This window comes from Nycticebus coucang, chromosome 24, assembly GCF_027406575.1.
Source record: "Nycticebus coucang isolate mNycCou1 chromosome 24, mNycCou1.pri, whole genome shotgun sequence".
NCBI lineage: Eukaryota > Metazoa > Chordata > Mammalia > Primates > Lorisidae > Nycticebus > Nycticebus coucang.
In genome coordinates this window covers 26,150,293-26,175,113 of record NC_069803.1, presented here as the reverse complement: position 1 = coordinate 26,175,113, position 24,821 = coordinate 26,150,293, and the positions used below count along the sequence as shown (strand labels likewise).

The window sequence follows — 24,821 nt, the reverse complement described above, 5'->3', positions numbered from 1 at the left end:
TCACCATGTGTGATAAATAACAGAACTGCTATGGATTGGAACTAAACCCAGACACACCAAGCGCGAGGAGCTGGGGCTCTGTTCCGTTTATCCCGCTGTTGCACAATTCTTGCATTCCCTCCAAATAAAGTCCAGCAGGGAAGGAAGAGTCAGTGATGTCATCTGTTGACTGGGAGCAATCTACAGCCAACACAATTTGATGGGTGTTTTCCTCCTAGGAACCTGGACAGAGTTCAAAAGCACAGCATAACATCTCCCGAGGCTGAACCAAGGCCATTGTACCACCCTGCGATTCCATCTCGGGCTGAGGGGCTGACTGTTCAATGGCTCTTTTTCGTCCCTAGTTGATTAGTAAGACTCTGAATATAAGCCAATATGTCTGGACAATAAGGTTTAAGTCCGATAAGGGACCTGTTGTTCAGGGAGCTTTAATTACTCTTTCCGACTGTGGGGACAGTGAAGAGCCCAGGTTCCGCATGAGCGCCAACCCGGCTCCTCTGCACATAAATACCCACACTGCCTCACTGTGAGCTCTCTTCAACCCAGATGCAAAGTATGGCTCAAAGGGGACTTTTCTTTTTTATAAAATTCAAAAGTACTTCAATGCCCAAAACTTGAAACCCCGGCAAAAACTGAGACAAAACCCCAAATCTTCCATTATTCATTCAGCCATGCAAAGAAAATCACAATTAACATGCGAACATCTGTCTATACAACCTTTTTTTGCTATCCACTTCTACATACACATACAGATTTTTTTAAAAAAATAAAGCTCTTTATAAATAAAAACAAGTAGTGACCAGAGCCAGCTTTTCTCTGTCAACACGTGTGAGCAGGTTCATATTAATAAATATTTTTACAATTTTTTTAATCGTTTTGGGATTCATTGAGGGTATAAAGAATTAGGTCACACTGATTGCATTTGTTAGATAAAGTCCCTCTTACAATAGTTTACAACTGTTTTTAATGACTACATACCACTTTTTCCTAAAAATGGCCATAATTTACCAACTGAGCCACAGGCGCTACCCAAAATGGCCATAATTTACTTAGCTAATCACCTATTTTGGTCATCTAAGTCGTTTTTCTTTTTTCCTCATTATTAAGAAAGCTGCAATGAACATCCACAGAGTAAATTATTTTCCCACAGATTATTAAGGGTCAAGGTATATGAATTATTTTGTTCATAAATTTTTAACGCTCTTGTTAGCTAACTACCATCCAGGAAGGTCACGGCAGTGCAAACGCCTATCAGCAATTCATGAGTGTCCATTTCACCACACCCTAGGACCTGTTGGGTGAAGCCTCCTCTGACTCTCTCAGGCAGATTTTATTTATTTATTTTTTTTTTTTTTTAAGAGACAGAGTCTCACTTTATCACCCTCGGTAGAGTACCATCGCGTCACAGCTCACAGCAACCTCCTACTCCTGGGCTTAGGCGATTCTCTTGCCTCAGCCTCCCAAGTAGCTGGGACTACAGGCGCCCGCCACAACGCCCAGCTATTTTTATGTTGTAGTTTGGCCGGGGCCGGGTTTGAACCCACCACCCTCAGTATATGAGGCCAGCGCCCTACTCACTGAGCCACAGGCACCGCCTTCTCAGGCAGATTTTAAAGATTTCTCTGTTCCCCCTGAACATTATTAGAGCAAGGATCACATTTCCTTTGAGTCTCTTCTCTGCAGGTATCCCCAGTAGAAGGCACATTCTTTGCCAACAGGGACCTCTTCTATACCTCAAATACCCAGACAACAAATGTCACCTGAATGGATGAATGAAGGCATAGCACTAACCCACTTTGTTTAACAAAGCCATGGCTGTAACAGTGGTGCGAAGGTGACCACATCCTTCCTTCTTGTTACCCCTCCACCAACCAGCTACATCGGTGCAGCCGCAGACCGTTTAGCACAACAGTCTCAGCTCTCGGTTTGGAGGGAGGGGTGCTCACCGCTGTTACATCAGAAACATCCAGAATGCAAGGAAGGCGTCAATTTGAGTCCAGCACATGTACTGGATGGCGTTTCCTGCCTGATGTCCCCTAAAGACAGAGGGTTTAGTAACTTGCCAAGCAGGACACGTTCTGTCCACAGAACCAGATGACCAGGGTCCGAGTCCTCATTCTTGTGTTGACTGGGTGGCCTTGATAAGTCTCTGTATTGTATAGTTCTCCCAGGGATAAAGGGGGGGGGGGGGGGGCATTTCCCACCCCATCTGCCTTACAAAGGGAGAGTTAGCAACCAAGGACAGGGCAGCTGGGAGCCAAAGGCCCTGAAACTACAAATGTGAGAAGAAATTATTCTTATTCTTCTGGCCTCTGGAGGAGGGATCTCCATCAGAGCAGAAATGGCTGGCCCGAGAGGGCCTAGGCCAGGCAGCTGCAGCCAGGGTGTAGCATGCTATGTCAGAAGGGCAACTCTGGAGGAAGACACCCCGTCTGTGTACCACAGTGCAGAAGGAAGGTGGTCACAGCAGGCAGCAAAAGAGGACTCATTCTGGGCTGCAATGCATGGTCACACCACATCTGGAGGGGTGGTGGCCATTCCAGCCAGCCGCAGGCAGTCAACCTCCAGTGGGGGGAGGGCCTCAAGAGCTCTTGGGGGGGGGAGGAGGCCTGCTCTTCTGGAACCTCCCTGGTTTCAAGTTCTCTTCCTCATCTCTATGAACATCCTTGTACTTGTCACATCAGATGTGCCAAGGCAGGGTTGGGGAAACGTACGCAAAACCAAGTTCTGACATCAAAGATCAAGACAAACAGAACTAACAGTCAGTGAACGAGTGGGCTGGCCTTAAAGCCTAAAATCAAAACCAGAATGAAACACCACCTCACACTCATGAGGATGGCTATAATCAAAGCAACGGCCAACAGTAAGTGATGGCGAGGATGTGGGGAAATGGGAACCCACACACACTGCTGGTGGGGATGTGAAATGGCCCAAGCCCTAGGGGAAACAGTCTGCCTGCTCCTCAGAAAGTTAGACATAGAGTTACCATATACCCTAGCAATTCCATCCCCTTCTGGGTGTACACCCGAGAGAATAGAAAACATGTATCCATGCAGAAACCTGGCCACAAATACACATTATTCATTCTCAAAAGCCCAAAAAGTGACAACAACCCAGGACCATCAGCAGATGAATGGATCAACAGAATGCGGCATATCCACACAATATAATAGTATTCAGCCATAAAAAGAAATGAAGCAACTGATGGGTCTGACAATAAGCCAGTAAGCATACACCTTGGAAATGTCACGCTAGGGGAAAGAAGCCGGATGCGAAAGGACACATAGTGCATGATTCCATTTATGTGAAATGTACAGAACAGACAAATTCACAGAGAGTAGATAGTGGTCGCCAGGGGCTGGGGGGGGAGGTGGGAAGAGGCCGGAATGAGCAGCAGTTAGTTGCTAAATGGTACGGGGGTTTCTTTGTAGCAGGGTTGAGAATGTTAAGAAATTAGGTAAATGCAATGGTTGCAAAATTCTGTGCCTATGCTAAAAGCCATTGAATTTTATACTTTAAATAAGTCAATTTTATGATATACAAAGTATATTTTAAGTTTTTTTAAAGTCAATATACTTTGTATAAGTGAACACCAGTGAAAGGAAGGGAGGGAGGGAGAGAGGGAAGGGAGGGGAGGGACCCTAACTAAACTGACAAGACTCTTATTCCTGAGTGTATTTTTTTGTCTTTGAAAACCCTTCATGAAATTTCTAAGGAGAAACAAGAACAGTTCGTCTCTCGCGAATTGCCTTGAAGTCAAAGATAGAACATAAATGTCTTAACACAATAATCAAGTAAATGAGGCGAAAGTTATATTAATTAGTTTGATGTAAGCACTCCAAATTGTATAAAAAAAAACAGCACATTGTACCCCACATATGCATAAATGTATTCATGATCTATGTGTATAGGACTTAATAAAAAAAATTTAAAAACAAAAAAGAAAGAAAGAAAATGAGGGGAAGAAAGAGCCAAGCTAATACATGAAGAGGGGAAACAACCAAGAAAAATGGCATTTTCAGATATAATCACAGACAAAAATCCTCTTTCCATCACTGGAGGCCATCTCTACCTGGCACAGTGACCATGGCAACAGGGGGTTTATGTCAGGAAGCCGGAATGTTAAGCAGAAGGTGGCTTCTGGACCATCTGACTGCCTCACCACCACCTGCCCCTTCCCACAGGCTGAAGGACCCAGGACGTACAGCTGAGCAGGAACTTTCTATCCCCCTCCGTGATAGAACCAACTTGCCCCCTGTGTGTCAGCTTCTCCAGTCCATCTCTCATTAAAAGGCTCTGCCGTTGAATGCAAACTCACATTTCAATGAGCTCTCGCTTAGGGCCGAGACTTTGCCCAGCAGAAGTGCCCTTTTCTCATCGACAGCTCCCACTGTGGGTGTGAGCTAAATGCACATGGGAAACATCTACATGATTAAAAGTGAGCACCACAGAGAAAAAGCACAGAAAACGGCCTCCGTCCTGCCCGAATGCCACCCCCACTTCTGGGGACGGTTAGTGTGCCTCCTGCAAAGCGAGGGAATTACAATGAACATGCTCCAAGTCCCAGAGCCATCCTTACCCGGAGCTTGCAAACAGGTGTCAGACCCCCATGCAGCCCCAACGAACAGGAAGATTTGCACATTGAAGCTTTAACCTGCCCTTTGAGCCAATCTTTTTTATTTTTTTTTTTTTTTTGGCCAGGGCTGGGTTTGAACCCGCCACCTCCGGCCCGTAGGCCGGCACCCTACTCCTTTGAGCCAGAGGCGCCACCCTTGAGCCGATCATTATTTAAAAGTACTGTCTTCTATAACCCAAAGAGAGAAAATGAACAGATACACTGAATCTCCCCAAGCAGGGGGCTGTGTCCCAGGAAGATGCTCACCAAGGTGGGGGCACACTGGTATCCTGGGCTTCCTGCCAGCACTGACATTCTACAATTTAAGGTATTAAGTTCAGCAACACAAATCCTCCTTTTCCAAAGTAAGATGGAAAAGAAGTTTCCATAAGGGAGGAACAAAGCTGAATGCTTTTGGCAAGAAAAGAAATCCTGGTGACAGTAAAGCTATGTCTCTGTGACATCAGTAACAACAAGAAATAAACCATTTTGGAGCGATGCTGACCATCCGACTGATCCTCGATGACAGAAGAGTACGAGACATGGACAATAAGAGACAAATGTGCCCCTTCCAGCAGCCCCAAAGCCACTCATTACCACAAAAAGCTTCAACTGTCAGAGCAGAATTGGGCTGAAGGGCGAGGTCCTGCCACACCCACGATCTCCCTGAATGCCCACAGCAACCCTATGAGGCAAGACAAACATAGCCAGGCGCTTCTGACAGAGCTCAGAGCAGCAGGGTCAAGACCAGAATTAAGGTCTCCCATCCCCAGCTCTGTAAAGATGTGTTGAGAAGGACAGGCCTCAAATTCTTTCCATTACACCTCATGTTTCTCCATCCAGGAGAAAAAAACCCCACATCCAGAACAGCAATTCCAACTCTGAAAAACTGTTTGGTTTTCCCCCGTCCCTGCCTGTCCTCAAACCGTGCCAGATGCCCGAGGTGTTTCCCAAGCAGGCCTGGGAAGCGCCGAGCCTGAGGGAGCTCGAGGGGCCATGCTGGAGCTCTTTGGAGAGACTGGAACCAGGCAAGGGCAAGGCGACCTCTGAGCAGCCTACGTGACAGGAATCAGCTCAGTCTGGCCCTGCACAGTACGGCTCCTAGGGCCTCCTGGAGGAGGGATTAAGTCCCGCTGATGAATGTGCAGCGTTAGGTGTCCCTCTTGATGGCGCTCCAAATCCCCTCCAGGATGCAGGGCAAACGTAGGGCAGCACCCAGGGCCTCTGCGAGAACACCAGGCACACACCGCCTGCCAGCGTCCTGGTGAGCACCCCCCAACACACCGGGTGCAGCCTCCCACTTAATGGGAAACAAATGCTGTCTGGTCATTTTCTCCCTTGACATTACAGGAAAGGGGTTTTAAAATAATGGTTGGAACAAAACGCAGGGGAACGCTTGAACACCAAAATCTTTCTGTTCCTGAGAATTGGACTGCAGCCGACCCCTGATGCCAACTCAAGGGAGGGCTATGCCTAGGGTTTTTGTAAAGCACAGTGCTAGGCCCAGAGCAGCCTCGTGAGCATGCTTTTTAATAGTTAAAAAGCAAACATAACTCTGTTCTGTGATCTACAAGTCCTATTGGCTCAGAGCTTGGATCAGTCCTCTAGCCCTAACACCTGCCTACTCTGTGGCTTTACTAAGTCACTTGCCTTTTCCGTGCTTCTCATTTCTTTTGTAGCATGAAAGACATGTCTACACGGGGTGTTTACAGGGCTGGCCTGCCACAGATTGTGAGAAAAGGTATCCATTATCTGTGCCCTCCAAATCACCTCACTTTCCTCTCACTATTTCTAGCAAAAGGGACAAAATAACACAGCTCCTGCCGTCAACTCCCAGCAGGTTTGTAGAGGGGTCTGGAGAGCAACTACTAGGTCATCCCCCTTCAAAGCTCATCAGAAGACCAGAGGATTCAACAGGAACCCTTTGGAAGGAGAGTGATATGTTTGGCTTACACTGTCGTCTAGGAAACATTATCAGTAGGATGTATAAGTGGATCCCTTTTGGACAATAACATACTTATCCAAGAGATAGGACAGAAGCCCCCTCTAACTGTGAAAACACTAAAGCAAAAGTTCAATATCTTCCAAAATATTAAGTCTCCCTTCACTGGCCTCCGAATGGTTCTGAAATGTCCTCAGGGACACAGTTTCCTAACTAACCTCTCAGCTTGTTTTAAGGATAGATCTGCTTTGCCTGCTTTTCTATCCTCCATGATCTGTGTAGAATGAGGTAAAACCAAAAAAATAAATAAATAATAACTATTAAGATTCGAGCTAAAGCAAAGAAGCATGAGATGTGTCCGGCCACACAGAGGGAGCTGTTCACATCTGCCAGAACTGGCCTGTAACAGGTCACCCCTGCAGGGTCCATGCTGTCCTCTTGATTTGATGCCACAGGAAGAGGAAAGAACCTCTGGCCACACCCATCCAGAGAGGAGACAGCTGTGCACCCTGCCAGGCCTTGCCCAAGCCACACTTCTGTGCGTGCGTGGCTTCCCTGCATGACTAAATGCTTCCTTAGCCCACTGGAAAAGAATTTGTCACCAACGGTGCCAGAGGACAACCCAGAGGCCATGCACGGAATGCCCTGGAGCCTCAGGGCGGTAGGGAGAGGATGGAGGTGTTGGTTCAGTGAGGAACGCAAACCCCCTTGCAGACAATGCAGGGAATCCATCAACAACAGAGGGGCTCTGGCAGTCCACAGCATAGAAAGGAGCAATCACAGAGTTGGCCTCATTTACTTCCAAGAATGGCTGAAATGTCAAATCTAACAAGTTATTGATTAGACGAGTTCTTTTCTGGTGACATCACTTTATAATACATTTATCTGCAGGGCCCGATGTATCATCAGAAAAACTTAGACCCTAAATTTATAAGAGATTATCTGGAGGGAGGGGAAAAGTGAAAATTGTGGGGTTTTTGTTTAAGCCCTCTTATAAGGACGACAAGCCCTCTATAGTCCTATTAGAGGGCTTCTTACATAGAAATGTTTTCCTGCTGTGTTCAAAATTCAAAGTCCTGTATATGGTCTTGAACAGGCGTCCCCAAACTGCGGCCCGCGGGCCACATGAAGCGGTGTGAATTGTATTTGTTCCCATTTTGTTTTTTACTTCAAAATAAGATATGTGCAGTGTGCATAGGAATTTGTTCATAATTTTCTTTTTTTTAAACTAAAGTCCGGCCCTCCAACGGTCTGAAGGACGGTGAATTGGCCCCTTGTTTAAAAAGTTTGAGGACGCCTGGTCTTGAAAGTGAAACAAGCCTTGAACCCTCTTCCTAATCTCATCAAGTGGCAATGAGGTAAGATAGTCCATTGGGAATCAGACCACCTGCAACTATATCCTTAGTATACAAGAGCTAAAGGGACAATTGATAGACCAATAGATTAGATAGATAACAGACATAATATATTGATTGATAGATTGATTTGATAGATAAATGATTGTTTCATAAACTTCTAAAAGGCACCTGGCTATAAACTCTACCTATCCCAGGTCATGATTGACTGGTTGATTGATTGATAGATAGACAGACAGACAGAGTAAGTGAGCAATGGTCTAAATGTTTGTATCTTCCCAAAATTCAAATACAGTAGAACCTCCATAAGCCAACCATGCAAGGAATAATTAATAACTGGTCAACATACGGAGGTGGTCAACCCAAGGCATTTCCATTGAGTACATGGGAGGAATGTCCAGTCTATGAAAATTAAGTTAACTTAAGAAGGTGGTCAGTGGGCAGCGCCTGTGGCTCAGTGAGTAGGGCCCCGGCCCCATATGCCGAGGGTGGCGGGTTCAAGCCCAGCCCCGGCCAAACTGCAACAACAACAACAACAAAAAAAAAATAGCTGGGTGTTGTGGCGGGTGCCTGTAGTCCCAGCTACTCGGGAGGCTGAGGCAAGAGAATCGCGTAAGCTCAAGAGTTAGAGGTTGCTGTGAGCTGTGTGACGCCACAGCACTCTACCGAGGGTGGTACAGTGAGACTCTGTCTCTACAAAAAAAAAAAAAAAAAAAGAAGGTGGTCAGTGAAGGGAGGTGATTGACCATGGAAATTCTACTGTATGGAAATCCTAACCTTCAAGGTAATGGTATTGTGAGGTGTGGCCTCCAGGAGGTGATAAGGTCATGAGGATGGGGCCCTCACAAGTGGGATTAGTGCCCTCATAAAAGAGGCTGGAGAGACTCTTCTCCCCCTTCCACCCCTTGAGGACTCAGTGACATGACACTACAGGCAGCAGACCTTCACCAGCTGCACAATCTATGGGCACCTTGATCTTGGACTTCACAGCTTCTAGAATTATGAGTAATAAATTTCTGTTGTTTATAATCCACCCAGTTTATGGTATTTTATTATGGTATTTTATTCTATCCTGATGTTGTGGCCAAGGGAGGGGACTCACCCTGTCGTGACTTGGACTGACTTTGAATAGCTCAAACAGACTAAGATAGTTTAGGTAGATAATAGATGGGATGGATAGATTAGACAGATGAGAGACAAAGATCTATTCACACATGTCCCAAAACTGTCACAAAGATCATTTTTAAATAGTATGGCACCAAAAAAACCTCACTTATTATTTACATAACCTGAAGATGTAAGTATCTGTGGTGTCCATCTTACAGATACGGAAATTGCTACCTAGAAACACATCAGCATGATTACGCTCGCGTCTTCAAACCAGAAGTACTAGAAAGGGAATTTAAACTTAGATCTGATTCTTGGAGTTCTCTCATCCCGGTCCATTTGAGCTACTTACAATCTCATTGTCTGAAGCGTGGTGCAATAAATGGCACCCAGCTTCATAAGAGGGGCTGGGACAAGAGATGTGCATGGCTGCTGGAAGACTTCATGATTCTATGTTATTACCAGGCTCTTCTGGTTTTTATTCCTCACAGACTCCCCACAGGGAAGGATTCCAGGCCTGACCTGTCATTAGAGGGAGCTTAGGTCATAAACACTACTCAATCAACCTAGAGACAGTTCGGTTTTCTTGGGAAAGCAGCGCAGCAGGTGGCCCGCAGGGCTGGGGATAGTAGTCTGTGCTCTGGCTCCACTCTGCCTGCAGCACCCCCGATCCCACTCCCCAGCCCTATTCCTGCCCATTTCTACTCGCTCCAAGTTCTGACCAGCACCCAACTAGGGAATGAGCCAGGTGAGACCATCTAGGACACCAAGGACAACTTCCAAAGGAGGGGGCTCTTTGGGGTGACAATTAGCTCAGCTCCTCCCTGTTTCATCCACTCCTGGAGGGAACGTGGCTGCAGAATCCACTCAGCCCAAGTCACGACAGTGTGAGTTCCCTCCCTTGGCCAAGACATCAGGATGGAATAGGGGACAGAGAACAGGAGGCACCCCTTTGGGCAAACCTTGGCAGGTATTCCCGCCATTTCAACAGAAGCCCAATGTGGGGTTGGGCATGTAGACAGTCGTAACCTTGGCTGTCACCTGGAAGCTTTCAAAACCCCCAAAGCCAGGCCCACCAAAAACAATTAAGCCAAAACTTTCTGTAGTTTGTTTAAAAAACTCCCCCAGAGGATTCCAACGTGCAGTCATGGTTTCTAACCACTGCCCTGGTTCACTGAGAAACGCCCCTTGCTGGACAGCAGCCTCGGCCACCACCACCCAACCCCCAGCAGTATCCCCTCTATCATCTGGGGAACATTTAGTCACATTCAAAGAAAGCCACCTCCCAACTGGGCTAACCAGAAAGAACTCTAATGCCTACTCACTGTAATCCCTCTTTGTCATTAACCATGGCAGTTAAGACCAACCAAATGTGAGGAATTTGAGTAAATGGCTTCCCTCTACAACAGCAGCAAGTCGGAGGCAGAGCCCTCAAAACCCAAAGAAATAAGTAATCATTTCTTGAGAAAGATCTGCTCAAAGAAGAAAAGGAGGAAAGAGGGAGAAAGGGCCCTTAAGGCGTGATTTAGGCCCAGTGCAATGGATGGTTAAGCGGGAAAGCACAAATCCTTGGGCCACTTCCTAAACAGTCAATTTCCCCTTCAATACTTTAAATACCATTAATTTTTTAAAGGCAGGTGGAATGCTCGCCTTTATGGCTCTCAAAGGAAAAGCAAGGTAAACCCATCCAAACCTAGGCAGGAAGATGAAGTTCCTGTCCTGGATAGAGGGCAGGATATTAAACAAAACCACTAAAAATGTACAGTGTGGCTAAGTGAGCACATCCCTGCTTATTAAACACCATTTTCCTACAACTCAACAAGGAAGCTGAGCCGGAACCGGCTGCGTAGGGAGGGGAGGTGGCCGTGGAGAGGGATGGTTTCTACCTTGTGCCACCCTGGGCCCTGGGGCTCTCCAAGGTGGAGCCTAGGACGAGGAGATGGAGAGAACAGGGTGAGGATCCAGACCCGCCCACCAGTAGGTGGTGCAACCCACCCAGAGCAGCCCTGCTTCATCCCTCTCTTCAATCTGGAGGGGTCCCACATAAGATTTCATATGCGTGAGGGACGCCCCAGGACAGGCAATCCTAAAGCCATCAAGAGAAGAAGGATCACAGCAGTTGGGCAGCTTCCCAGGCAGCCAGCACAGCCAGCTCCATGCATGTGGCGGCCACATAAAAACAGAGAGGGTAGGAGCTCTGCTCTCTCCACGTGCGCGGGTCATGGACACTCTCATCCAGCCACAAGGAACCCTGAGACCTGACCACTGCACGCTTGTCCCACTTACCCAAAGGTGAGGAAGAACTCACTGGAGCCCAGCATTCTTATGTCCCCAACCACCACCCCAGCCCTGGCTGTCATTCTGGCAAACAGGATCCACAGGAAGGTCCCAACAGTCTGAACAAACTGCCCTAGGCAAAGTCAGAGGACAGGCGCTGGGAGCGGGAATCTCCAAGCTCTTGGTGCGACATGCACAGGCAAAGTCAGAACTGGGATCAGGGAGGATGAAGACATCTCAAGACATGAAGGTCCACAGCCTGGATGAGCTAAGCTGATTTCCAAAGCCGTAACTGCCAGCTCTCAAGGCCGGCATCCAGGCAAGAAACCAGGGGATTATAATAACTGCCACACATCCATGGAGCACAGTCAAGAGACCTTTACAGAAATGCCCCTGCTTCTGGCAGGGCCTAGCAGACCCTGATCCCCACTGGTCGACCCAGCTGGCTGGCCAAGCCCCACCCTAGGACCCTCTTAATGAAAAGAGCAGTGGCACAGTGCTCATGCCAGACCCTGGGCTGGTTCCCAAGGGGCTTCAGCATCTCTCTCTCTCCACCCTGCTCAGCACAGGCATTAGGTGTTCAGCCCAAACTATCCCAGGGAGTGGACAGATTCTTCCAGTCAAGCCAATCGAGACCAAGATTCTCACAATGATGTCCCCAGGCCCATGGCATCTGCTTGCAGAAGGCATCCGTGTCCTCAGGAGAAACATGTGACCTCACCCACATGGGGCCTGTGGAGGCGAGGGGAGGAACACCAAGACCCAGCCGCCCGGGCAGCCTGGATAACGTAGCTTCTAATCACCAGGCCGTGGGCAGATTTTGTGGCGACAACGTTGGTCTGATGTGGTCAGGTGTTTTTGTAAACACTTCTAACCCTAGACCAATGTATACTACAAAGGGAATAAAGTATCAATTACAGACACTTCCATAAGACAGTGTGTGTGTGTTCACACATGTGTGCTTGTCATAAGCAGGGAGCAAATCCAAATGCCACATGGATGAAAAATGACAAGCAGTGGATGTACCACAGTGACACTCCTGAACCACGTCACTGAGAAAGCCACCTCGCCTCCTCCCAGGACTCCTGCCTCCAATAGGACAGGCTTGCTGGGAAGAGCTGAACAAGCCCAAGAGGTTTTGAGGATGACAGCTGAGTCCACCGCGGTGCTCAGGGCCATGTGACTTCTCTAAGGTGTGACCCTGTCCACTACTAGACAAGCTGTCTCCCCGGAGGACCAGTGTGAGAGCTGCTCCTCCCAGCCCCCTGTGAAGAAGAGCCTGGACCCTGGGAGCTGTCCCAGCCACAGGACATGCTGGGACTCCACCCTTTCCCCTCCTGCCACTCCCTGCACCACTGCCAGTGCTGACCACAGGGACGGGGGTTCTGCGTCCACAGAAAGGGGGGCAAGGCTGAGGAAACAGCTCTTCCCACTGGGGAGAACAGTTCCTACGGGACACCCTCCTTCTGTCCCCATGATGCTTTGTCCTCTGATGTCACTACTGTTATTGTCTGTATGTATTCATTCATTCATTCATCCTCAGGCAGGCACTAATGAAGTGCGTCCTAGGAGGGAGACGCTGCCCAGGGTGGGATATAGGAAAATGGAAGAGACCAAGGGCCTGGCTTGAACCACAGTGCAAGGCTGAATATCACAAGGGCCACAAAATAAACACTCAGTGTTTGCCACGGTGCCAAGCAGGGAAGGGGCCAAGGGAGCAGCTCCAAGAAGCAGGGAAGGGGCCCGGGGAGCAGCTCCAAGAAGCAGGGAGCTCCCAGGGCAGCTGCTAAGGGAGGGTGACAGCGTGAGTCTGGCAGGATCAGGCCTGATTCTCTGAAGTGTCAGAGTCAGGAGATGGCACGATCAAAGCTGTGCTGAAGAAAGAGCCCAGCGACAGAGACTGGGGCAGCAAGACTCCTCAGAGGGCTGGGCAAAAATCCAGCAAGAGCCCACAAAGGTCTGATCAGTGGGGCAAAGAAATGAGCACAAGAGATAACCCAGAAACAAAAGCACCTCGAGGGAGCGGGAGAACAGGAAGACGCCAGGATGGCGCTTATGGGCTCCAGACAGCTGGACCACAAGGGCAGCCCAGCACTGGAGAAGTCGGAGACACACAGGAGCAGAGCGGGGGTCCGAATGGGGACAGGTCAGCCAGAGAAGCGACAGGTCTAGCATTCAGGAGGGAAGACCCCTTCCCGCCCTGAAGTCAACACTGCTCACCTTCTCCATGATCTGATCTCCCACCCTGGGGTGTGTGGTACCCAGGGCTGCACATTTTCTAGGGAAAGCCCTGAGTTCAAGTGAGCAGAAATGCCATGCAGAACAGTGGTGATCCATCCTCAGAGGTCCAGAGTCCAGAGTCTGTGGATCTGTCACAGACCCCTGAGACCTACATTGCCAAACAGGTCCCCAGTGTTCTGGACCAGGCCAGATTAAAATGCAGATTCAAAGGCCCCATCAGCAGATTTGCTACTTTAATAGGTTGGGTGGGACCCAGGAAGTGGGATGTTTTAAGATGTATCCCCTCTTCTGGGGATACCAAGCCACACAGTTCCTGGCCATGCCAGGATGCTGGGTTCAGGCCCTCCAGCAGTCAGAGCCTATGTCTCCGGCTCTGCTGGGAGAGAAAGGCTCCAAAGAGAGACCAGAGGTGGGAGGTCATATGTCCAGCACAGGCTGGAATGACAGTGACCATGTTGCTGCTCACCATCACCCAGGTACTGTTCTCACGCCACCACGGTCTGTCTTAGTAACAACAGTCCCCATTTTGCAGATGAGATAACCGAGGCTGAAAGCACAGGTGGTGCTGCTGGAGGGGGCGGGGCCAAGCTGCAGGTGCGAGTCACACCTGCACCGACAGGCAAGGCAAGTGCTGGCAAGCGTCTGTCCCTCTGGGCTCAGTCTTCCCTGCTACAAATAGAGGTGACTGCCCCCACCAGCTTCCTGGAGACTCTGGGGTCCTAACACCTCGAGAGCACAAAGTCCTTGGGGAGTCCCTAGTGTTTTCGCCGAGCAGTAGCCCTGCCACCCCATGACCCCCCAGCCAGCCTGGGTGCGCCTGCAGGGTATGTCTGGAGTCTCTGCCCACCCACCACTGTTCAGAAAGGGCAGAGGGCATTCCTCCTGCCCCGCAGAGCGCCCCTCACAAAGATCCCGTTGTACAGCTCTCAATACCAGGCTCTGTGTGTTGGCAATAATATTATTTTCTGCTGCTGATGCGCTATCTCCTTTTTTAGACTGGGGAATAGTCAGCTGCGTCTTTCTCTGAGGGCAGTGCCATTTCAGACAGAAATGGAGCCTCCAGAGCCTGTGACCTGGGAAACACAACCAGCACGAAGACAACTGAAGAGTCACCCAGAAAAGCAGGAGACCCATCCCGGAGAGAATCAGAAAGCTGGGAGAAGAGGGCACAGGGGTCTTCGTACCACGTTATTTCAATCGCTTGTTCCAGCAAGCAGCAGTGGGCAGGTGAGGCGTGCACCTCAATCTGTTCAACGCCCCCTAAGCGTTTCTTTTGAGACTCAATACACATCAAAGCTCACAGGTGGCAGCGAACCGCAAAGCTGTGCTAAGTGATGGTTCTTTGCAAGGCCGTCTTTTGGGGAAGCAAGCCCCAGTCCCTTGCTCTTTTGAAGCTACGCGGAACACGTGACCAACAAACAGCGAAAAGAAAACAACCTGAACTTCACAGGTATCATTATTACTCACCTCCCGAGGGAAAGGCGGGCTAGTAGCAATTCCATACAGGTCAGTAACCATGTGTGGTTATTTGCAAGAGCAATTAATATTTTCCCCAGGCTACAAAGGCAACGGAGTTTGAGTGTGCCGACTAGCCACACTTGGCCACCTCAGATTACTTTTATCCTTCAAGGTTCGCTAGTTTAGAAACCCCCATCCCACTCTTTGGCCTGACTGCATCACAAAACACGCAGCAAAACGCCAACACATTCTATCCGAGTGAGCAGGCCCAGCGGCCTGAGTCTTCACTCCTGACCATCTGCCCTGAAGCCATCTGCTGCCAGTTCCAGGCACCCTGGGCCAGGAGTGGGACTCGTGTTGGTGTCCCTCATTCCCACACAGAAACAACCACCTGGATGAATGGGAAGAAGGCCACAGAGGAAGTTGGGTGGCAGTGAGAAGGCACGGCCCTAGGACAGGGGAAGGAAAGCAGGGAAGGGTTAAAAAACAGATTGAAGACAGCAGTGAAGAGGCGGGAACACAAGACAGGAGAAAACACACTGACAGGGTGTTTCTATAGCCGCCCAGCAAAGCTCATTTGATCAGAAGCAAAATCTCCCTCTGAACTCAGTGAATGACGGAACCTGGGAGCTGGAAAGGATTCCCTGGGTCAGCTAGTGCAAACCCTCCATTGCACAGATGCACAACAAAAGCACAGAGAGGTGAAGCAGCCTGCCCAGGGTCACACAGCAAGATAGTGTTGGACAGAACTCCAGATTTATGACTCCCAGTTAAGGGTATTTCTTCCTCCAGTGATAGACGTTACTGACCACTCATGCTGGAAGTATTATTTATGACTTAATGACCCTCTGTGACTATTGCAAGGACCTACACTACCTCCATACGAACTCTAAACTGAGGCAGATTGTCACCTAGACTTGGCCTTCTCAGCTGACACCAAGCAGTCTGTGCTCTCCTGTCCAAGAGCTGTCACTCCACAGGTCACTCTGGAGAAAGAGCAGAAATGCCCACAGGTGCCAGCGAGTACTAAACAAGTGACAAAGGGACAGCTGGTCCACTAGCTGAGTCCCAGGGTGAGCACAAAGGCCCCCTTAGGAAAAGCACCCCCCAGGTCAGAGGGCAGCCTGCAGAGCAGGACAGAACTCACCAGGTTCACACCTGGAGGCTTTTCTCCATAGTGACAGGAAGCTGGAGGAGGAGGGAGCTGTCCCTAATGCTTCAGACACTGAGAGGACACCTGAGGGTGAATGAGTAACTTAAAATGCAGGGGAGGCTTGGCGCCTGTGGCTCAAGAGGCTAAGGCGCCAGCCACATACACCTGAGCTGGCCGGTTCGAATCCAACCCGAGCCAGCCAAACAACAATGACAGCTGCAAACCAAAAAATAGCCAGGTGTTGTGGCGGGTGCCTGTAGTCCCAGCTACTTGGGAGACTGAGGCAGGAGAATCGATTGAGCCCAGGAGTTGGAGGTTGCTGTGAGCTGTGATATTACAGCACTCTACCCAGGGCGACAGCTTGAGGCTCTGTCTCAAAAAAATAAATAAATAAATAAAATGCAGGGGAGATAAGACTCAGGGGTCAGTGGAGAGGGGGAGGGCAGAGCCACAGTCCTCTAGTTCAAGCAAGATTTAAAAAAAGAAGAAGCTTCCAGAAAGCTTCCAAAGCCACTTTACCTAACAAATGCAATCAGTGTAACCCGGCTTATTGTACCCTCAATGAACCCCCAACAATAAAAAAAAAAAAAAGAAATTGTTCTAAAAAAAAAAAAAGAACATCACTCTGAAAAGTAACCAGCAAGACAGGTTTTCCTAAAGCAGAAATAGCTCAGTTATTTCTACTTAGACCGGTGGTTCTGAACCTTCCTAATGGTGCGATGTATTTTCATTGTTAAAAAGGGGGTCGCGACCCACAGGTTGAGAACCGCTGACTTAGACCCTCTTCTGAACCAAATTGTCAGCTGTTCACGTACAACAGACTCTAAGTTATAGATTCTCCCTCTTGGATAAAATCTTTTTTAAATATATGAATACATCTGAGCCATCACCGCACAGCTTGTCCACCTCCTCAAAAACAAAATGACATCTGTCAGAAGGAAGTCCATAGGCAAACTGTGGAATCTGACAATTCACAAGCAAACTTTCAGCACGTGTCCTGTGTCCAGTGAATACAGCTTAGATTTGGATGAACAAAAATCATAAAGCCTTGGCTGTGATAATTATGGGGCAACCAGGGAACCTAGCTGTGTGTGCAAGAATGTTCATAACTGAAGGACATTTACTATCTGTGGGTCCCCCTCCAGGCATGGTTGCCCAATTCCTTTTATATCAAACCTGGGCTAGAAAGTATCCCTTCCCCCCCAACCCCCCCAGATTTGAGTTCCACATCTGTGGAACAGAGATGTTCCTGGGTCAACATTTCATTTGCAGCACCCCATATTCATTCTGAAAAGAAACACCCTTAGGAACTTTTTTAAAAATCAAAATCAAATACTTAGGACCAAAGGCTCAAAACACATTGCGTTGAAGGTGACACTGAATGCTATGTTTTCACAACCAAATCACATTTATGGGCCAAGGAGAACCCTCAAGCAGAGAAAGAAGCCATTCCTCTTTTCCAAACAAAATTTCCTAGAATCACATTCTCCTGTTCCACTGAATGACTTGAAATTTGACAGAGAGCAAGCATTAAGAACTAAGACGCCCCCTTATTTGGTAGATTAAACGGATGCTCAGTTTAGCCAGTTTCAGAAAGAACCAAACAACACAGATGAGTTTCATCCCCACAGTGGTGAGGTGTGAGCCTCTTACTGATCATGGTGGTTCCTCCAGCCAGGGATGACTTGGTTCCTTGGAAGAAGTCATCAGCGGATGTCATCCCCTGGTCAGGCATCTGGAAACGTGTATGGACATCAATTCCTCCCGGAATCACCATCCTGGAATGGGCTTCAATGGTCTTCACCCCTCCTGGAACAATCAGGTTTTCTCCTATTTGCCTAAATAAACAGGGGCAGTGATAAAGATTGCAGATGAAATGTGGAATGAAGTGGGATCTGACATCTACTTTCATTAATCTACAAACCATTCTCCGATGGGCCATGGGCGTTTCGGATTATTGTTATTATTCAAAATAGAAACACTACCCACTCCCTACCCCAACTAAAAGACAAAGCAGAATATACTAGAAAGTAAAATTTAAATAAGGTAACAGAGGCCCCATTCAAAGAGATTTAGTTACCAAGAAACTCCTAAGATCAAATGATAACCACGCCCAAAGGTATTTACATGAAAAGTCACTAAACTTTCTTTACAGCACAGTTGAGCTAATTCTCCTATAGCAGTTTTCTCCAGATGTACTTTCCAAACATTTATTTTCAGGATATCCTTTTTCACTAGAGAGAAGATAGGGGTAGAGGGTGGGAATAGAACAAAACAAAGCCAAAAATCAGTGAACACTGTGATTGCAATGATTTGAAAATTTGGAAGCATTTGCTCAGCAGATTAGATAATAAAAGCAGAAAAATGAAGATTCGTTATGTTGAGAGACATGAGTCCTTTCCAATTTTAAAAAAATGTATTTTTACCATATATTTCTACTAATTTTTTTAAAGCATATTCATCAAGGAAGATTCTAGAACAAATTAGCGATGACCAAAAATAGCACAGAGGCCTACATTTCTAGGCCAGCGTCTCTCTGCTAGACCAGATCATGCCGCCCTGTAATGGGGGGGAAATGGAACATGAAAGTTATGGCATTTGAGAGATCAGAGCTGAGACCGTCACAGCAAACACACATGGAGAAAACATTAAATGTGGAAATGTTCAGACCTATTTTAGGTTCTTAAATCAGGGCGTGAGCTTCCAGGCAACAGTCATGTCCACCCCAGTTTTCCACTCCTCTCCACTGGTTAGTTACCAGCACTTCATGAATGCTGCTTTTTTAAAAGATGTCATTTGCTACAATGTTTGTCTGTAACAGAAGTGCTATTTCTCCAGAGCCCTGGGAGCTATCCCAGCAGAAAGGGCGTAAGAATACTATGTATTCAGTATGTATTCAGCCCCTTACCCCTCTAAAGTATCAGCTCAGTCTCCCCACTATAATATAACACTCAATAAACAGAGCAGTCTTATTTGTACTACTTCCCACTTAAAGAATGAAACCTAAAATTCCCCCAGGGTTAGGCAGTAATTTGTCTGTGTTGCTTGGTAATTAACTTGCTGCCCTTCTACACTTCTTTGGCCTCTGCAACTTGGATTCCTTTTTTTTGCAGTTTTTGGCCGGGTGTGAGTTTGAACCCACCACCTCCAGCATATGGGGCTGGCGCCCTACTCCTTTGAGCCACAGGTGCCGCCCTGCAACTTGGATTCTTGATCAAGGAAGTAAATGTGCTATCTTTATAGAAGAGGACACATCCCACTGCTGTGTCCTTTGACAGGGCAAGCCATCCCGAACAACTACATTCTTACTATAGTCAACATATCACAAACCAAGTATTTGAGCTGGCAACAAGAAGATGTTGTGTCACCTCAGTTAAAAACAGAAAATTACATAATGCATATTGAAATGGGTAGGCATATAATTATTACTTTGAATTCCCTAAATCTGAGCTTTCAAATGACTAATTTCCATCATTCAAAATGGGTTTAAAAACAGATATTAAGTTGGTCAGTCTTAATGTCATTCAAGCCTGATAATGAGTGTGTGAATGGTCCCTAACCTTTGGTAATACTGCAGGTATGCAAATACGTCTCTATAGGAAGAGTTAGACTTACTTGATCAACCCATCTTCCATGTATATGTCTGCATAGAACGACTGGTCGTCATTAACAATTTTACCTCCTTTGATCAGAAGACGATCACTCTGAAACAAAGAGGTAGTAAAAGGTCATGAGGCATAACTAACTCATGAGAAACAGGGGTACTAAGATAAACAAGCTAAGCACACATGTTCGCTATTCAAAAGCGATGTTTAAAATGAGCCAATTTGGGGAAGGTTTGGTGACAAAGGTAACCTAGTGGGAGCAACCTAGTCACCTGGTGAGTCACAACACACTGGCAAAGATCAAAGCTTATCCCAGATAAATGAACATCTCTTTCAATTAGACCTTAGAACTGAAAATAAAAAAAAAAGACGGGGTGGAGGGAACTCCCATTGATGAGTGGTAAAAACATTTCCTACAAAGAAGATAATACTTCTTATATGACTTTTGGCTAAACCTCATCAAGAAAAAAAAAAAAAAAAGTACACCTACATATAGGAAAGCCACATCTTGGCAAGGTTTATGTCAAAGAAAATTGACCAAAAGTCTGTCGCCCTAGGATACATTATACAAACACACTAGGTTCAGTTGTAACAAAGTTGCAATTCAATATGCCCTTTATATCTGCATTTATCTCTGAGGTAAATCACAGCAACTGTAGCAAAAAGGAAGGAAAAGAAAACTGCAGGGCGGCACCTGTGGCTCAGTAGGTAAGGCGCCGGCCCCATATACCCAGGGTGGCGGGTTCAAACCCGACCCCGGCTGAACTGCAACCAAAAAATAGCTGGGCGTTGTGGCGGACGCCTGTAGTCCCAGCTACTCGGGAGGCTGAGGCAAGAGAATCACTTAAGCCCAGGAGTTGGAGGTTGCTGTGAGCTGTGTGAGGCCACAGCACTCTACCGAGGGCCATAAAGTGAGACCCTGTCTCTACAAAAAAAAAAAAAAAAAGAAAAGAAAACTGCAAAAAATACATCATTGTAACTGAGTTGTTAAGAAAAAAGTTTTATGACAAAGTATATGAGACAGAAAATTCTAAAATCTAACGCCACTCTAGATTGCTGATTCACTTATATTTTAATTGGTGATATTTGCAAAAAAAAGAAAATAATAAGAAATAAAGGGACAAGCGGTACAAGAGCCAAGAATGTAACAAAAATGCTACATTATGACTCATCACTATTCCACAGGCTGCTAAGGGAAGGCAATGTTAAAAGTGTATGTTCAAGAAATATGCACCTGTGTTATTTCAGACTGGGTTTACATCATACAATTTGAACCAAATATTGCCATTTTAATATAGAACACAATACAAAGAGTGGCATTCATGTTGACAATGGTTAAAATTCAATTACAAAACAACATTCTCAGCAAATGCTACTTATATTTCTTATACCAAGAAAAGAGAGTCACATAAAATCTTTTAAAAACATATAGGCTAATGGAGAGCAAGGAAAAATATATGCTGTTACACATAAATGCACACACCTGGGTTTAGAAAGCATTTATTGTTTCTCTAACACATTGCAAAACCAAGATCATTTCAATTTTGTACACTGCTGGGTCCTTCATTCTGATGCAGACTTTGGAAAGCTACATGGGACTTGTCAACAATAATTCCTGCACCTGTGTAAGATAAATGTAAAGCCCTTTACAAAATCCTATCACACGTATCATGGCCGTAGGAATCATAAAACAAATCAGTGAGGTGCAAGGGGCCAGATTCCATTCCCATGACACATAAAGAAACTGAGGCTAAAGTGAGGACACTTGCCTAGGTCACCTGACCCAGCACATCTTCTTCCGTCTAAAATGGTCTTCACTTTTCTTCCAGATCTCTGCTCTTCTACAGGGAAGATATCACCCAGGAGACAAGAAGCAGCCATGCCGTTCCCCACCTGCCAGCTTAGTCTCCCTGCACTACTTGTCTCGGCCATCACCTGAATCCCCCCAGCCAACGTGACAAGAAAAAAATCGACACATCATAGTCCCGTTCACTCCAGTGCCTTCCAGAAGGCTCTTACATAAGAGGCTGGCCAAGCGGATGGAGGGAACTATACACCATGTTAAAGGTCCTATGATAATGCAGCCAGATTTTTTTTCAAAGGATGGAGGGGGCGCTCTTTTAAAATTTGGTCTTGTTGATTGTTTGCTTTTAAAAATTTTTTTCCACTGTCAAAACGAAACTGCCTTGGTTCATTCACCAAGACAGCAAAAGATTTGAGCCGTGCAGCAAAATCTGCCCTCCAGACTCACCACTCTTTGCTCAGGGAACACCTAAGGTTGGGTCCCCCCCTACCCCCCACCCCTCGTGCCCAGCTCTTCGGGATACCCACCCTCGGTGCAGAAGCACCCAGCTCAGCTGGAAAAGCCTCCCAGCACACGCCCCCTCCCCTGTGCAGCGTCCCCACATCTCTCTCCTGCGGACGGGTGTGCCCTTGTGCTCGGCAAGGAACACCGGGCGCCCCTGGCGAAAGGGGGAAAACGTGAGCGAGAGCCCGCCCTCCGACCCAGCCTAACAGGCATCCAGGCCGTTTCCAACATTCCCTAGATCTCGGCCTCGGCCCTTGGTTCCACCCGGGAATCGGCTTGTCGGCTGCAATTGTGCTGCACATCATTATATAACAATGAATTTCCCTGGCATTCCTCCCTCCCTGGGATCTCACTGAGGATGCAGAGACGGGGACTAACGAGATGATCCAGGCAAAGACGGGGAGAGAGTGGGCGCGAGAACCCTGTGCTGGTCCCCCAAGCATCGCGAAGTCACTGCACAGACGTCTCCCTCGTGATTTACGAACGAACCATCCTAGGCCCCGCAACCGCGCCTACACCTCCGGCCGCGGCGATCATTGTCTGGCCGGCCGGGCCATCTGCTCGCGCGTCGCGCAGCGCCATTACCTCCCCAGCGCAGCTCGCCGAGGTCCCCAGCGCCCACCCTGCGCGCCCGCTTTGTATGCGCCAACCCCGACGCCTCGCGGGCGGTGAAGGAGGCAGAAGGAACGAGAAAGCGAGCCCAGAGCCTGCCAGGGCCCCAGCCCCAAACCAGAGGGCGAGAACACAGGCAGGGCCACCGATAACCCGCCGGGGTCCACAAAAAGCCCCCGCTCGGCCCCCGCCTTCCTCCTCCGCTCCTCTGCACGTCCCGGTTTTCCCTTCCCGTTTCCACATCATTCCGGTACACCCTGCCCTTCTCAGCATCCCTCTGCTGTCATCACGCCTCCGGACAGAAACCCGCTGGTTTTTCTAAAGGAGCCAGAGAAGGCTCCAGAAAACCCTTTATGGAGGGGGCGGGAGTCGCGGGGAGGATCCATTTCCCCATCTCCCCAGCGCGGATTCGGGAGTCCAGCCTCGCAGCACGCAGCCCGGAGAACAATATCCGAGCTCCAACCATGCATATTCAATCCGGCATCCATTTGCTCACACCCAGCCGGCAGCGCTGCAGCATCTCGCGCGGACAATAAAAGGACCCCGCGGACCCAGCGCGCTACCTGAGGCACCTTCCTGCACTCACGTTTCCTATTTTAATGCCTTGCATATGCTATGGTTTATAATCCTTTCTTGCTGCGTCTCCCGCCACCACCATCGTTGCCTCTGTTAGCAACAGAAAGAAAAAAAACAAAGTTGGGTCCCTCTCCCTCTATTAGAAAATTCCCTGGATGTTCTGTGCCCCCAAAGGTTGCTGGCCCACCACAGATCTTCCAAGTACCAAACTCACCGTGATGCGTGGAATATTTTTCTTCCCCTGATAAGACATCTCTCTCCTGGGAAAAAAATAATCTCAAGAAGGCAGCTTTTAAGCAAAAATTGCCAGGAAGGGGACTTGGGTTTGTTTTTTGTTTTTTTCCTGCAGAATTGAAAACGGTGCAACCGCTTAGCTGGTCTTCCTGGCAGCCAATTTCAGGAACGTAAGGGACAAATGTAATCGTCAGTCTCTCTTTCTTCCTCTTCTCCAACACAGCCCCAGCTAGGGCGGAAAAATAAGAAAGAGAGAGAGAGAGAGAGAAAGAGGGAGAGAGAACAGGAGGGAAGGAGGTGGAAATAAACTACAGCAATAAAAGCCTCGGTTCAAGCCGGCCACTGAGGCGCATGCGCCGCCAGCCACTCCCTTTCCTCCCGGGCAAAAGCCATCCGCTTCCAGAGAGACGAGCCCTGATTGGCCGCGAGCGTGGGATATGCAAATGAGGACAGGAGGGTAGGGGAGCAGCGCGAGCGCGCGAAATGCTGCAGTGAGCGGCGGAGGGCGGCGGTCGCCGCGTGCGCCCGAGCAGGGAGCGCGCCTTTCGCGCGCTTTCTCCTGGCCCGGGCGTCGCGGACTGCGGCTGGCGGTATCCCCAGACGGCGCGTCAGCCGTGCAGGGACAATGGAGGGGTGGTCGCTGGGGAGCAGGGGGAGGGGGCGGCACCCCAGGACGGCGGGGCTTCGGTGCAGCCCGGGCGGTACGCGCTCGCCCGCGCGCGCGCCAATCCGCGGAGGCCGCCGCTGCAGCCCCGCGTGGGGTGACTGCGCCGAGCCAATGGCTTCGCTGGCGGCAAGCGCGCGACTGCAGCTCCGGCCGGCGCCGCGCGGCCCGGGAGGGCGCCCGGGCCCTCCTCCCCCGCCCCCGCCGCGCGCCCGGGCTCGCGCGGCCTCCGCCCTGGAAGCGGCTGGGGCGTTCAAATGGCAGCCGGCACGGGGCCGCCGGACGGGCAGCGCCGGCCACGCCCGTGCGGCATCAGGCCCCGGGGCGGGGAGGTGGGCGCGGGCCGAGGGGAGGTCATGGAGATGGAATCTGCGCGGGCACACATGGCTTGGCCGCTGTAAATGAAAGCCCGAAAGAAGCTTCTTGGGAGTTGGGGGGGCTGGGAGCTGCCTTTGGCTGCTGCTACGGGAAGTCCGGCCCCAAACGTCCTTTTGTGCCTTCAAGGAACTTGGGAGTGTGGGGTAGCTGCAGCCTGTTGAGGCAAAAATGACCTAATCCGGGGCCCTTCGCTCTCTTGAGCAATCAGGCCCTCCCGGATCCATTGTGGGAGTGGGGGGCGGGGTGCGCAAGTCGCTGGTGCCTGCAGATCTGTGATGGGAAAGTTGCTGGGATGG

General features: G+C 48.7%; 1 protein-coding gene across 2 annotated transcripts in view; it reads right to left on the bottom strand.

The window, feature by feature from the left end:
- The window catches only part of DPYSL2 (dihydropyrimidinase like 2), a 103,544-nt gene that overhangs the window by 44,045 nt on the left and 34,678 nt on the right, over positions 1-24,821 (bottom strand). The window contains exons 1-3 of one of the 2 annotated variants that reach the window (XM_053578595.1): positions 23,464-23,917; positions 19,764-19,852; positions 17,802-17,986 (exon numbers count right to left, since the gene is read on the bottom strand). In XM_053578595.1, coding sequence (XP_053434570.1) covers positions 17,802-17,986; positions 19,764-19,852; positions 23,464-23,502 — 313 coding nt within the window. In that variant the 5' untranslated portion in view covers positions 23,503-23,917. Of the gene's footprint in view, positions 1-17,801; positions 17,987-19,763; positions 19,853-23,463; positions 23,918-24,821 lie in introns of those variants that run through there. The other variant, XM_053578594.1, reaches the window with a different exon arrangement.